The 16,232-nt window shown below is 39.8% G+C and overlaps 1 protein-coding gene across 2 annotated transcripts in view; it reads left to right on the top strand.

The window, feature by feature from the left end:
* Positions 1 to 254: 254 nt before the first annotated feature.
* megf6 (multiple EGF like domains 6) overlaps positions 255 to 16,232 on the top strand; it is a 57,497-nt gene continuing 41,519 nt past the window's right edge. Inside the window, exons 1-4 of one of the 2 annotated variants that reach the window (XM_047593652.1) lie at positions 255 to 771; positions 1,780 to 1,914; positions 2,348 to 2,457; positions 2,950 to 3,054. In XM_047593652.1, the coding sequence (XP_047449608.1) occupies positions 689 to 771; positions 1,780 to 1,914; positions 2,348 to 2,457; positions 2,950 to 3,054 (433 nt within the window). In that variant the 5' untranslated portion in view covers positions 255 to 688. The remainder of the gene's footprint in view (positions 772 to 1,779; positions 1,915 to 2,347; positions 2,458 to 2,949; positions 3,055 to 16,232) is intronic. The other variant, XM_047593653.1, reaches the window with a different exon arrangement.

The raw sequence follows: 16,232 nt of genomic DNA, 5'->3' as shown, positions 1-16,232 counted from the left end.
CCACAAATATAACGCTTTAAACTAAATAATTTATGTTGCATGTAAAAAATATTGTATTTAATAGATATATAGTAAGACGTAGTAGTAAGATAATGCTTTAAACGTAAAATTGACTGTTATTATGACCACTTTAAAGTTAGTTAAGACATTAATCAAACAACAACAACAACAACAATAATAATAATAATAATTCGTGTGCTGTCTATTCGACCCTTATTCAGTTTTTAGTGCTTTTGGACATTTAAGGCGTTTCTTTCACGTGCGTAAAGCTTAACCCACAACCCTTTCTATTTATCCTGATTTTTTTTTTTTTTTTTTTTTTTTTAAATCAGAAATAACAACTTATTTTAATACAACCACGTGTGTTGACGCACAATTCTGAGAGTGATAACGTACAAGTGGCACGCAGGCTATCCCACATGTCAGTGTCGCTGGGGGATTGGGGAGATGGCCCCACGGTGACTGTGGGTGGTGCATTTACTAGGAGCCATTCAGGCAGCCACTGACCTGAGTCAGTCGGACCCTCTGCTCAAACACTGAACGGGAAGGCTGGAATATCAATGCACACAATCAACGTAAACTTCTGAGTCATGTCTACAGGCGGACTTGTCAGGATGCTCTACATTTAACGGGCACACAGGCTGCGCCGACTGAGTACTTCTCTCCGTATTTGCACCTGGCTGAAATTATGTTCCCACAAATTTTCTTTTTGTGTGAGATATTATTCAGCACCATGCATACCGCGTCATCTCTACAACTGCAACTTGGCATGTAAGTAACGTTACATTGTTTCCACTACTTTTAATTGGAATTTATTAAAATTTAGGTCAGGTGAACGAGAGATCTTTTTGCCCAGACGCGTTAAAAAAGTAGACAGAGTTTGCGACATTTGGCAACATTTAATGCAAATTCCTTTACATAGCCAAGTTACAAAGAACTTTTAAAACGGTTACTTTGCAGTTACTCTGTATGTTACTCTCTCCAGTGCCCACCAGGAGTCTCTCTTTCAGGTCCTCGTGAGTCTAGATGTGTATTTTATAGCTCGATTGTAACGTCTGTTTGATTTTCAGAGGAATGTGATTTTTCCAAAACTCAACCAGAGGTTTCAGAAATTAAATTGGCTGCGCAGGACATGAATGAACGATTCGTTTTCATTACCCCAGAAGCAGAATACTTTCTCTAATTAACATCAGACTCCTCTGTATTGAAGCCATATGGTTTACGGAGAGGGACACCTCTGGAGAGTTTACCTGTACTGACAACACAGACTGATGCAGACTACCAAACTAACACAGTGATGTGGTTGTAGCTACACATCAGTTAATGCATGCCTGTAGATGGATGTGCAAACTTATTTCCTGTGCAATTTCATTAGATGTTTATGTGGTGTTTTAGGTCTTATCCAAAACAGGAACTGTTTTTTTTTAATTTTTTTTATTTTTCCAGGACGTTAATCAAGCACATTGCACCAAAGAACAAGCTGCATAACTGTTTGACAAATGTGTCTGTCATGACTCGATGTGACTAAACATACCAGTATGTAGTGCATGTGGAAGTTCATGGCTCTTGGACCACTATACATAACTCCTCAGTATACAACTCAACATAGTAATAATATAATAATAATAATATCATAATAAAAATGAAAAAAAAAAAAAAACGTTTTGTTTTGAAAGTCAATTCAAACCCTTTTGCAAGGTATTCCTTATTTTCCAACAAAAATCATTTTCGTCCACATCTATCCCTTTCTGTAATTCTTGTATTTTTCTATATGCACAGGCCAAATGTTTGTGCTGACCAGGAGATGTCCATGCTGGGGGGCCCTCAGCCATGTGTCCAGGCTTTTACTCGAACAGTGAAGGTGTGGAAGCAGGGCTGCACCGGCCACCGATGGTGTATGGGCTATGAGAGGAGGTGAGACCGGTGACACTTTTACAATGCAGAAATATGTTTAAGCATTACTAATTCACAAATACATTTCAACAGCAATCCCATCTGTGGGTACTGAGTGATTTATGCATGCCCACATATTGTTGCTCTGGTCAAGTAAATCTGTCTATCCTAGACTGTAGCGCCACTAAAATGACAGGGGTTCTTTACACACCAGGTTTAGACCTGATAATCTTTCGGTAAAGTATTGCATGAGTCAGTAACGACGTAAAAGCACTTGGCCCATGTGTCTGGTAATTTACATTCACATTTGCCGTAATGAATTCTTGACATTTAGCTGGCAGATTTAAATTCAAGGTGCATCGAAAATGGTTAAGACTGTACATCTCAATTTTGGCTTCATAAACTCGATAATAATAACTAAAAATGGGACTGCAACCAAATCTTCCCTCCTCAGGACGGCATACTACACAGCATACAGGCAGGTGTACAGCATGGATTTGCACACAGTGTATAAGTGCTGCCCTGGCTGGACTCAGAGGGGTGAAGAGATGGGCTGTCTGCACAGTGAGTAATAGTGTTTCACATATTTGATAGGGATAGTCTTAACTGTGACTGTGACTCGATTTTATGACTGTTATAATATTGTGTTTACTGAAACAGTGTCAGAAAGGTTTGGTCATTTATGAGGATGTATTTTGTGATGCTGTTAAACTGGATTGTGAGTCTTTCTATTATTTAGCCTAGATCACTGACTTAAATGGCGATGTCAAAATAATAGAAACATGTGTCGTACAACACAATACACTTCTATAGTATTACAAGCCACTGCTTTCAAAATGTTAACTCAGTGTATCACTTTTTTTAAACAACACTGATTATCATAACATTCATGAAGCTAAGATTTAGTGCAGGATAGTTATATTATAAGGCATTCATTTTCACTAGTGTATCTAATGAACTGGCATGTGCCTCTGTATATATATATATGTGTGTGTGTGTGTGTGTGTGTATAGAAATGCATTATGCATCATGGTCTGTAATGTGTCATACCTGCAGGAGTGTGCCGTGCTAATACTTGTTTCAATGGAGGGAGATGTTCAGAGACTGGAGATCATGTATGTCAGTGTCTACTGGGCTTTAAAGGGACACAGTGCCAGCACGGTAAGTTTTCATTCCTATATGATAGAAATTTCAAGCACTTTCTGTGACTTTGAACACTCCTCGCATTACATGCACTCATTCCTGCAGCTGAAAGCTAAGTGTAGATTTGGGAGTCAGCAAAGTCATAGTACATGTTTAAACGACAGCATGTTGTTAAAACTTTAATGGGCCCACGTCAGATCTTATGCTTTCACTTTGTAGAAGCAGAAAGAGCCCGTAGTGCGGCTGTGTTCGGATGGGGCTGCTCTGTGGGGTCTCTGACTAGTTAAAGGTAGAACGAGTGCGCTCCGGGAGGAATGGTTCCCTTTGAAGGAAAGAGCCTGGAGTGTTGTGGCTGAGGCAGCTGAGTGGTAAAAACGGTATGTTAATAAGGGCATCTTCAAGTTCTGGTCATACATGGTACAAAAGTAAGATGTAGAAAATTAAATTAGAAATTTGGTTATGTTTAACTACATTTAACTAAGTTAATAAAAGGAACAGTTCAACACATTTGGAACAGAGAAAATTGTGGTCTGTCAAAATGCTCTCTTTACATTGCTACCTATAACTGCACGACACTCTCCCTTAAAGGGACCATGCCCCCGACACAGAAAGGCAGAACGTGTAACTCTGTGCACCACAGGTGGGCCGACTACCACTTATGGATGACTGATCATCCTGGAGTTCTTTACATTACATGTTTTTCTGTGGATAGTTTAATGAGAAGTTCCATACCACACTAGAGTGCGATAAATATGAAGGAATAGCCAACAGCTGCTTAGCACAATGTATACAAGTGGTGTCTACAGGGATTGTCTCTTGGACTCTTCACCACTGCTTTCCTGGCCAGTGATCAGAGAATGGTTTTTGATCACTTCACAGGGCCAAGCTAGCTCTCCCCCAGTGTTTACAGTCTCCTCTCTAAGCTAAAAGGCTCCTGTCTATAGCCCTGCTCCATCTGCAGATATGAAGGTTGCATCTGTCTACAACAGCCACCAGAATGTGAACATGTGCGTTTCCCCCAAACTCTTCCATTAAATTGCATCTATTCAGTTTTTACCTGAAAGGCTTTCGGGTGCTGAAACTGCAACACAATACCTCAGTAACTAAATGAAGTGTAACTGAACAGTGCCAGGCATTTGTTCCAGCTAAATGGCAAACATGTACTGTAAAGCTTGTTTAAAGCCCTTGTCCCTCTTGTCTTTGAGTATTGTCTTGTCATCGTCTGACCTTTCTACTGTCCAAATCCCTGTGGTCTATGTCAACATGCAAATAGGGAGGGTGGTTGTTACTGTTTAGGAAGAGTCCTGCAGAGACACAAGGGTTAGCAGGGGATATTTGGTTCCTGCCCCCCACAGGCTCGCAAACGCACAAACGCACACACTCTGCAGAGACTTTTCTGCTGACTTTCCCAGGAGGAAGGGCCAGCCTGAGCTTTAAAACAGTCCTTCCTCTTGTTATTTCACACAAACGTGTTGTTGTTTGTCAGAGGTAGATCTCGAGTTTGCTTTGACATGGAGTGTTTGGGCTTCACACGGCAAAGCGACGGATAGGGAACAGAGATATTAGATCTAATCAGAAACCTCTGGGTTTGGTCTGCTCTTTCTCACATCCCACACCTTAAGGACTTAACATCTTACTCTTCTCTTTTTGTCAAGTGCTTTTCCTTCTGTTGTCTCTCGAGACAGATTTATCCGTGCTTTCCTGCCAGAATCATTATACAGGGAAAGATACAGCCAAGCTCCTGTGTTTAGGAGGGTCCTTTACTGACCCTCTGCCTGATACAGGTACAACTACACTGATCAGGCATAACATTATGACTAATATTGTGTAGGTCTCTCCTTGTGCCTCCAAAACAGCTGTGACTCATCAGAAAATGGACATGGACCTTGTGTGGGTGTCCAACAGAATGTTGTTAGTTGGGGCCTTTGGGTCTGATGGACTGAGGTGTCTAAGTGGTCTAGGTGGGTGGTACATATCTAAGTAACATCCACATGAATGCCAGGACCAAAGGTTTCCAAGCATTTACTTCTCCTGTCATTGATTTTAATGTTTTGACTGATCGAGCAAATGGTACCCCATAATAATATCAGAGTTTGACTTGTTGTCTGACATGTATATAGTAGCAATAGTGCTATGAAAACGGCATGCCCTTTAAACCTGCTAAAAGCATTACAGAAATGTCCAGTCCATCCTGGAAACGTGGACATCTCATTCATAAGTGATGAAAGCATAGATGTGAAAATCATTACTGGTAGGTAGATTTAGACCTGCTAACACACTTAGTGTTGAGTATTTATAGGCCTCTGGCATTATTTTAAATGCATGAATAGAAGTTGTAGCAGGTTGTAAGGGGTGAATAGGTTTAAACCACATGGATAAGACTGACAGGCAGATTTAGTCAGTTACAAGTCAATATGAAGGAAAAGTAAAACACCAGCAAGCGCGACTTCTTTTGTTTCTATTTCACAGAACATTGGAAGTTGGAAGCAGAAGAATTATGTTTTTTTTTTTATGGAAGACCATTTCCACAAATTTGATGAAAATAAAACAGCCTGTAAGTCATTGTATGACAAACTTTACTGCAAAATAAAGAGAAATGTTTTCAAATCTCTCTGACAATGACATAGGACTTAAAAATAATGAGTTAGTTTGTCAAAAATAATGTGAAATTGTGAAAATATACCAACTTGGTTTGTCAAATACTGTGAAAATAATGAGCTAGTATGTCTTAATAAAGACAAAGTTTGCAAAAAGGAGCAAATATATTGAAATAATGAGAACCCAAACTGCGTAACTAATGAGTTAGTATGTTTAAATAATGGCAGCAAAATTTTGGAAATTAGTTGCATATCAATGTAATTAGAAACCTTCTCAAACTAATATGAAGTAAAGAGTTAGCATATAAAATTATTAGGAAGAATCTTGAAATTATATATTGTATCATTATATCCTGGAAGAAACTGGCACAATCATCAGATAATGTGAGATACTGGAAAAGTTTCTCATTTTGAGCTACTGTCTAATTATTTTAGATCCCTTTAGCAGATGTTGGCCCATAATAATTCAGACAACTATTGATTATTAACAACAACAATAATAATATTTTATGGATAAAAGTTGAGACGTTATAATTAAACTTATGCTTGTTACCAAGCAAAATATTATGGTATGAGCATCAGGGAATGTGGAAACATGTATGTTCTCACTGAAGCACAAGGGAAACTGTTCAGTGACCTGTGAGCTTTTACATTCCTTAGTGACAGAATTATTGTGGTCCTGTATGTGGTTCATGTATGATGGATAAGAAGCAGATACAGTAAAGAAGCAGGAATGTTGACCTTGCAGATTTATCTTGGAACAATAATTAAAGGTAACCGTCTCACTTTACTGTCATGTAGGTGTTTCACAAGATTCATCAGATTTATTGTATGTTCATGTCCTACCATGTGCTTTAAATCTTGTTGCCTGTGATGTCTCTAGTATTGTTAGCATTGTCTTAATGTTGCTCAGTTTTTAGATAAACCTATCGAACTACTCTTTTCATTGCATAGATAAATCAGAGTTTTCTCAAGATGCCTCAAAAGAAGCGCTTTCTTTTCTTCCATGTTAGTGTCATGTTAGGTGCTTGTTCTTGCTCAGATGCTCAGATGCCCATGTGGATGTGCTTAAGTGTACAGGTGCGCTTGTGTACAGTGTGTGTTGACGTTGATGGGCCAGCTGTGGCTTATGAGGTAAAGCAGCTCGTTGAGTGTTGGAGGTTTAATCTTGTGCTCCACACGTCCTTGAGAAAATAACTGAATAGACACGGCTAACATCAGAGCTGTGACTATGACGTGACTGTTAACTGTGACTGTTAACCATCTTGTGACAATACAGTGTTCCACTGGGATACTTTTGGACCTGGCATTCATGTGAATGAGACACAAGGGAGACCTACACGATATTAGGTGGGTGGTCATAATGTTATGCCTGGTCGGATCACATATGTACTATATGCCTTTTCAGCCATGCAGCTCTTCTCACCAAAGAAGTTAAGATACACTTTTCTTGGTTGTGACATGCAGTACATAATATGATGGAATTCTAAGAATAGTATCATTTAAATCAGAGAAGAATAAAAATATTAAAGGACGTGCACAAACCAATTTTGCCGTTTTGTTGTGGAGGAAATAATTTTAAGGTATTGTTTGGTGTGTAGTGGTGTTCCTTGGTGTTCCTTGGATCTTCGGGGCCCTCATCACCTTGCCATCAGTGGTATCGCTCTTAAAAGTGCGGAACAGCAGTCTCCCTCTGTTAGTACTCCAAGCTAGAATGCAGGCTGTCCTCTTTTTGGCACTCATCTCTGATTGGTCTCACAAACTGTTACTCTCTTTGGGTCTTCTGCCAAGGGGTTGTTGAGCCCTCTGAGCCTTGTGGGGACCAACCAGCAACCTGCTTCCAATCTCTGATATGAGACAGTAGGCAGCGCTGATGGAAATGTATGTCATCCACTGACACCAAGGCCATGGTGTTGATATGTAATAAACAGCCTGGATGTAGCCCAAATCATGCGCTGAGGCAGGGGAGCCTTCTCCGTAATTTATGTATTTACCCTTGCTAGTGAATGCTACTCTGTCTCACTCTATTAAGCCTTGGAGCTTAGGCTTTGCTTTGGTTAAATTGGTGCATGGGTCTGCATGAAATTAAGAGACCACGGGCACATAACTGTGTGAGGACAGGAACCATCTGGTCCTCACTAAAGAAGCCTGGTTGTTTTCAAAGTACTTTATTGAATACTGGATATGGACAGAACCTAGGACTGGATCCTGTTGTAGTGGACGTTTTAGGTATGAGGAGAGACAGTTAAGGACATCAGCAGATATTGGAAATTTTTTTCATGAAAGGGAAGTTTCAGGTCGAGGAACCACATTAATTCAAAAATCCCTTGCACTCCCAAGGCCGTTAGCCTTTCCTGCTTTTAAACAAGAGCACATATAGAAACACCAAATTAAAAAAGAAAAATGTATTTCTTAATAAAGTATATGTACTAATAAAAGAAGAGTGGACAGTGTTATTACCAGGGTTTCTGGTGAACTCTGCACAAAGCTTTACAGCTCCAGAGGAGCTGCAGTGTAAATCATTTTTTCTCACATGGGAATTTTCCTTCTTCATATGAGCTTGGATGTCTAATCTCCAGGACCTTGAGCTGTCTCCCATGGGCTCAGTTCACACCTAAGTCACTGAGCTCATGTCTGGACCGGATTGGTTTTCCTTTAAATGAAACACATCTGCCTCTGTGTAAGTCCGTGTAGGTAAACCTCTACACATAGGGCTGCATAGATATTTATGTACACTTGCATTGGTGTTTGATTCTGTTAGATACAGTGTTGAATTACAGCCCTCTCTGAATATGCTCTTAATTAAATTCTACTGGTAAGGTTTTATATATAAATTAAACTTTATGGCAGCCAAGGATATGGTGAACAGTGGTCTCAGCTAGAGGGTGAGTGGCCGTCTTCGACAGGGTTGTTTGCATTTATAGGGACTGAGGTGAATGAAAAAGTGGGGGAAAGATGCTGACTCAGCTATCTGGAGTTAAAGCCCCCAGTCGTCTTGTGTTATGTCTGTATTTTTTACACAGAAAGAATAGAGATCCCGTCCATAATATATGCTAGACATATGTTGCTGTTTTTATTTATTTATTTTTTTAACCATTTTTTTTTTATCCTGTAAGTCTCTATAGAGGTGTAAACCCCATCTCCTCAATACGCCTGTGTGCAGTTTTTAAAGTTAGACAATTTAGGCTTCCTAAAATGTTTAAGGCTCTTTAACTGTTGAATGTAGATAAATATTTGCATCTTGGGAAAACGCTGGAAAAATGATCTGGTAATGTCCTCACTTGGTATTGAATGTATCCTTTATGGATCCTTAGCCAGTCTTTAATCCCATCTCTGTTTTCCTGTGCTTCCACATATCTTTGGCAGTAATATCTCACATCTGACGGAGAATTCTTTGGATAGAAAGAATCTGCTCTGGATGTCATGGCTGCTCTTGCTCTGAACCTTAACATAAAACTCGGTGAAAGAATAGTCTTTTATACATCTGGAAGTGGCTCAAAATTGCAGCCAACTTAAAATATCAAGATGTGGTTAGGCTGAAAATACAGCTGAGAAAAAATAAATAAATCCAGCTCCTGATTTAATTTGGCAAAGGTAGTGGTGTTAAGACCAGTTCCGTTATGGAAAGCAAAGTGATGTCTTAGTAGCTCATGTGGCTGTTCCCATTATTAGCAAGCAGTGATGACTTTTACAGGTTAAGCTAAGTAGCATATGAGACAGAGTTTCTCCGAGTTTTTTTATTTAATTAGTTACAGGTTCCAGGTCACTTATTAGCATTTTGTTTTGACTCCTGAGCAACAGGAACTTATTGCACTTGTATTTTCTGTAGATTGTATGTCTGTGAGGCTGTTTTAGTTTCAGGTAAGAACTTTGTCAACTACTGAAATCTTAATACACCCTAATCTTGGATGCTAGACACCAATCCAAAGACTCAGTTTAAAGAGTAAAAGTGCAGCAGATGGCAAACCATTCAAGATATGATTGGAAACATACGGTTGTGATGATGGTAGGCCTTATTTTTAGTTTTGCTCTTGTTTCAAAGCTTTCTTTAACCATAATATGGTGATTTTGTTTTGCCACCACAGTGCTGAAGTTTGTAGAGTGTGGATGTCATGATATATATTTTTTTGTTTTTATAAGAATCTACTGCTCAGAGCTCACAATTACCACTGACAGGCTGGTCGTTGGTTTGGCCAGCTCCTTGTGTTCTTTTTATTAGTGGTTAGGTGGAAAGGGTTCACTGAAATCTATATGTACAACTCTTGCCTTCTGAGATCAACATATCCCTTGGCAGCTAGCTCGTGTAATATGAACATAATTATGGAGTACTTTTCTCCTGGGACATTTTCTGACACCAAATAATTATACGTGAGCAATAATTTTTTTTTTCAATATGACAATGACTTACCGTTCTGATCAGCTGAACGAAAAAAAAAAAGCCACTGATGCTTCTGGCAGAACCCATCAGACCTTCCAGGGATCAGGAAAAAAAGAACACTTACTGACAAGGAAGACAGTGTTTCAGTGGAAAACCTTTCCTTTTCCGAAGAATTAAAAGCCCAGGTGGCCTTGGCCCCGTTCTAACAAAAAACATATATTTTTTTCCCCCACATTTACAGTCAGAAAAATGGGTTCCACTTTTAACGTTGTTTCTATCGCTAACAGGAAGCAAAAGGTGAACATTGAAGTCCTGTGACTAATAGTGATTGAATACCAGATTGTGATGAGGAGGCCCATGGTGCGCAGTAAGAAACTGTATCGTCCCAGATTCACTCATCTGGTGGATAAACACGGGTTTGTCTGTGTTTATTCAACAGAAAGTTGAGAAGACTGATTATTTTCTTCTCATTGCTTTAAGTCCTGTTTACCTCTGCCCCTTGTCGTCATTCATCAAGTCTATAACTGTGTGGTTGTAAGAATAATCATGTGCCAAGACCCAGACATGAAGGTAGCTGCCCTGACAGGGTGACACGCTGGGCAGCACAAGTTCTACATGCTTAGCATAGCCATCAGAGGAAGAAGGTCATTAGAGACCTAAGGGCTACCATATGGTGTGGAAGTTTTCACACACTAAACCAGCTCACTGACATCTCTTCAAACGCATTAAGGCACCATTGTTTATCAGGTTACTGCTGCTTTGTCAGGCCTACAGTAGCTGTGTTGAGTTTATCTTCCTCAAACTTGGTCTGGCCGTAGTCATGTAGTGATAGAATTTAGGAAAATAATCTCATCAAAAGGCAGATGCTGTTGGGATCCTTAAAGTGGACATGTTGATATTTCACAATCTTCCTCACTTTACTAAATGCAGCTTAGAACGTCTTTTGGAATTCATCAACCAGAAAACTGGAATAATATCAGATAGTGCAGCTGCTTGGCTATAGAGTTATAAAGTGAGGAAGTAAGTTGATGATCATTTTTCAGTATGAACTTTTTGGAGAAGCTTTACTGTCAGTTTTTGTTCCTTTTTTCCCTTTGTTGTTTTGCAGAGGACTATCATAGAGCTGAGTGAGCTGACCCACTCACAATCACTTGAACATACAAACCTTAGGAGGTTTTAGAGTCGTGGAGTTTCATTTTAAGAAGTATTGTTCTATCAGGCATCTACAGTATGCAAAGTTGGGAAGAAAACCTCAAATTCTGGACAAGGTCTGTCACCATCGGGCCATCCAGGCACCACTAGGTCAGGAGGGGACCTTAAAGAAATAAAAGAAATTAAAAAAATTATTTCCTAAAGTCCAGGTAAAGTCCAGTCAAGGCCTCATGAGTGGGGAATGCTACATTAGGAGAACTGGTTACTGGTCAAATTTAGGACAAAGGCAAACTTGAATGGTGAAGCTGTTCATCAGCTGTGAAACTGATTCCATATGTTACGTTAAACTTACCAGAAATAAGACACTCAGAATTGACTCATGTGTTTTTTGATGGTTAACTTTAGACCTTTTGGTACTTTGGTTTTTAACCAACCAATAATTCCTAAGTACTAACACGTTTATTCCATGTCTGTGGAATCTTCAAGATGCCAAGCCCTCTTGTACCTGCAGAACATAAAGCATAAATCTTCAGTCACATTTCATGCTCTCTGTGGAAGATATTTTCTCTCCTGTCCATCAGAGAACTAAACAGGATAGCTTTTCCAGATGCAGCACATCTGAGTTGACACAATCTGTGATGGAGACAGAGGTATAAAACATAATATTATAGAACATGCTGTTGTTAAGTTCTTTATTTTTCCCCTTTTTAAAAGAAGATATCATATTACCGGTGTGAGGATTTTACTTCCATCCACTGTTCATCGTTCAGGCATTTGTCCTGCACTGTGAGGAATCACATGAAGTCTTACTGATGCTATAAAAATGAGGGAGAAAAGAGGAGAAAAATATGTGCACAGCAAGTGAAAAAGTGTTTCCCCAGTAAGACTGTCCATCAGTTTTAATATTAAGTATAATATCTTTGAGAACCCTTATGTTATTAAAGCATTAATTCAATGTCAAAAAGAGAAATGGGGAACATGTGAGCTGCTGGAATGAGGCGATCCCATGGTCCAAAATTTTCAGAATCACTGGTTGAACAGTGCTTGTTTTATCACCGATGACTAATATTCACACAATGAAAGACTCATCAAGCATAAACTCTGTGTTTCTTCACTTTTGAATGAGAACCTAGCGCCAGCTGGTATTCTTCCTAAATGTTTCGAGCCATGGCTGATTGCGTCTTGACAACAATCCCACTTTGGTCTCATCTTTATTTGCTACTGAGCAGATTGTTGAAGCTCACTTTCCTCTCAGTGACGCGTACCTTAAAGCTCCTCAGCTGTCCTTGAATGGCCTTTGACCTTAGCTCTAGTTCAGAGGAGCTGCTGATTTTCCTGTCAGCTCTTGATGGGGCATTTTTCTCCTCGGGTTATATGCTCCCTGAAGAAATCTGTAAGTGCAAGTAATTTTCTGTCCTGACTGAATAATTATTATAACACATTTTCAGAATATTAGAATAATCAATCAGCCTCAGGTGGAACATCACAGCATTGAAATATTACAGTTCACTGGTGCTGCAGTAGTGATTCTTCTGATGTTTAGAAGAGGAATTGAAGAATGTTCCTGAATGTGTCCAAAAGTTAATGGCACATATCAACTTTTGGTTTATTTTTAGAGCAGAGCAGATATTTTGGTATCAAACATCTTGCCATTTACAAATTAATAAATAAATTAAAAAAAAGCTGACAAAGCCAGCACATATTCCGATTGAGATAGGGGATGTAGATGGTTTGTTACAATAGAAATGTGGGAATAAAGACTCAGAGAAGAAAGGAAATGCAAATCATTCCTGCTCCAGACTCAAATTCAATCAAGTGAGGAAGAGTCTGTAAATCTTCTCAGGTTTGAGTATCACTTGTGACAACTGAGGTCTGACATCTAAGCCCTCTCTCTCCCTGAACAGTGCTGAGAGACATACCATTCAGCTGAGGCCTGCAGATTCGGTTATTGATCTCGATTTGTATTGTCTAATGTTTTTAACAAGAGGAGACACTTAGTGGAATGTTTACTGATTTATGTAATGTCTGTTATTGCCTCTTTGGGAGGGAGAGGAAGAACGTTGGTCCTTGGAGAAATTGAAAAGGGGAGGTAATGTCCTGCAGAGGACAGTAATGCCAATAACAACTAATGAGATATGCAGGTACCAGGGCTTTGTGGCCGCTGCTCTTCTGCAGAGAGTACAGGAGCATTCAAGCAGCTGTCTTTCCTGTCCGGTACCTGATGGGAAACCATTATCACCGCCAGTCATAAACCAACGGGAGATCGACACTTTCCATTTGCTTCCGAACTTTTTCAAGGATTATATGCAAATTTGAGTTCCATGTAAGGTCTTATTTTTTATCCAGTCCAAATAAAGTGTGTGTCAAAGAAAAAGGGCTACATTGTTCCATTAACAAAAAGTTCATGGCATTTGAAAGAAACAAAAAAAGAATAACTGTGTGTTGAGGTAAGAGGAATAAGTCATCTACCCTGTCAGTGGATGAGAGCAATGAAGATTGATGACCCAAATTTGTAGGTACGAGGCTCAGAGGCCACATGAGGAAGTAGAAGAGGTGAACATCGAGGAAGAGCCTCCAGGTGTTTGGGTGTCTCGGGATCTGGCGTTAAAGGGAATGCTGTGCTTCAGTTCAGAACACTGCTTTAGTTTTCTGATAAGCTATGCCATGTGACAAGTTTCAGGTATTTATGCCATCATCATGTGATCACCTGGAGCTGGACAGATATTTATGGAACCCTTGGTCAACAAACATATCTTGACTAGATGAATGGAATGACTGTGGACTGTGTAAGATAGAGCCTCATTTAGTCTTTGAAACTTTTTATCTTGGAGGATTAAAGGCCTCCTTGTGACATTGGGTGGCATTGAACTGTGGAGACTTAGGGAACTAATTGCATTCATAAGCGTGTATACATGTGTGGTACTTGCATGTGGGTGGCCTGCGTAATACATCCGATTGGATGCAAGCTGAGCCAAGGCAGAGGTGGTTATCTTAATACCAGCATGTGCCAAGACTAACGCTGTTCAGATGCAAAGTCAAACAAGGAGGTTAATGTGAAGGGAATGTTCTCATCCTGTGTGAGTCACCAGTAATGTCAGTGGTTCGGAGAGATGACTTAAAGCTTTTCACAGGTACACTGAAGAAATAAATCACTGAAGGCCTTCTGAATGGTTGTATCTATACCACTTTCACACTGAAAATAGCACAAGGCGAGAGATTTTCTGTCCAGGATTGACTCACCTTGGTGGGTTTTCAGACTGCCAGCATCATGGATCTGACCTCACGCTGTGAGAGCTGTTCGTTTTCTCCCTTTCATACGTCATTGTGTTTGTAACGTCATCATTACATACTTACGTGTACTGTACAGGATAAATGGACAACATAGACAGTTGAATGTTAGCATTGTTGTTTCATGCACTGCAATATTGTCCCTTTTGCAAAGTATACAAACTCAACGTAGACTAGAAAAGATCCGAGCAGTTGAGGTGAGCAGCTCACGGAAATGGTGGTCTTGCCAGTGCACAGTCGCGCATGCGCAGTTCACATCAGAATCGTGGGACTTCCCGAGCATCTATCGCTAATTGTATGTGCCTCCATTAAAGATCGTGTAGCTACGCACCTGACTAAAAATGGAAAGAAATCTCTGCCCTTCAGACATCGACCGCGTGGAGATCAACAGGAAGACTGATCTTAAGGGAGCATACTAAAACTTTCCTCTGTTTTGAGATCTGAGTGAGCAGTTCTCGCAGCCCTGGAGCTTCCACAATGACAGCCTGACAGGCTGCAGAGTGATAAAATCAGAAATCGACAGGCAGGTACATCAATGTCATTGGGTAATTTAGCTTCCCGGGTCGCTTGCAGGGTCACTTGACCTAGGAAGAAATGCTGCAGCAACACCCTTAAGGAGATCACTACATTGTGTGAAACCATTTATAATTCCAAGCTCTTAATTTAACTAAAAGTCAGTGGGTGTCCATGTTGTATTTGATATTATTGATTGCCACCAGCTTGTCAGTAATTATAAAATATAGTTTGGACCCTGGACGGAGCTAAGGTTTCAACTAAGTTCAAGATAACCAACCTCCATTTTTTATTATAGGGCATTCGTCAAACACTATTTTTTTTTTCTGGAAAAATATAATTCAGCAAACTTTTCAGGTTTTATACACCCATTCTTACCGCCTGTTCATATCGTTTATGTTATTTTCTTGTGTTTATGCCTTGTCCTTATCCTGAACAAAATACACAGATCAGGCATAACATTATGACCACCTTCCTAATATTATGTAGGTTTCAGTTTTGACAGTTGTGACTCATCAGAGAATGGACATGGGTCTTCTGAGGGTGTCCTGTGGTGTCAATTGAATATTGTTAGTGGGTGCCTTTAGGTCGTATGTGTTGAGGGGAGGGGCTTTGTTAAGTTAACCTTTATTTGTCCAGGAGACAAACTGGAAATTGTAGTTAAAACAGCATAAAATATTGCCAAATATTGCACAGATGAAACGTCATGTATTGGTCCCTGTACTGCGAACTATATCTGAAGGAACGCCTTCGCTAAAGTCAAACATTAAAAGTTGCTAAAATCAAAGATTTAATAAGTTTATTCTTCACCTGCGGGGATTTCCTGGATGAACGGAGCGCGCTCTGCGATAGTAAAATATTCTGCGCGTCTCAAATGAAAGACAAGATGACTTGCGCAAAATAACGGAATTGAGGATAGTATCTGTGGATTATAATATATGGAGATGGGGCTCTGCTTTGAAAAAACGTGGAGATAAGGTAAGACATATGTTCGGAGGTTACGTCTGGTTTGGCTCAGTAATGGGCTGATGTGAGTTTTATGTGAATACCAAGTGTTTAAGATGGTTATGCTTTCTAATTTATGTCTGCCATTTAGCTGCTGTATCTTCTAGCCAAGCTGTCATCCAATGACTATATTGTAGCGGTGACATTTAGGCTAAGTGTGGTCGTCTGCTGGGCTGAAAATTTGGCAACGGGTGTTTATGGCGATGATATTAGTACCAAGCACTTGTGTTTCTATGGCGGGTTTAGCTGAAAACGAACTTTTT

The sequence above is a fragment of the Mugil cephalus genome, chromosome 9 (assembly GCF_022458985.1).
Source record: "Mugil cephalus isolate CIBA_MC_2020 chromosome 9, CIBA_Mcephalus_1.1, whole genome shotgun sequence".
Taxonomy (NCBI): Eukaryota; Metazoa; Chordata; class Actinopteri; order Mugiliformes; family Mugilidae; genus Mugil; species Mugil cephalus.
Note: the sequence above shows the minus strand (reverse complement) of the source record. Positions and strands in the feature narration are given on the sequence as shown.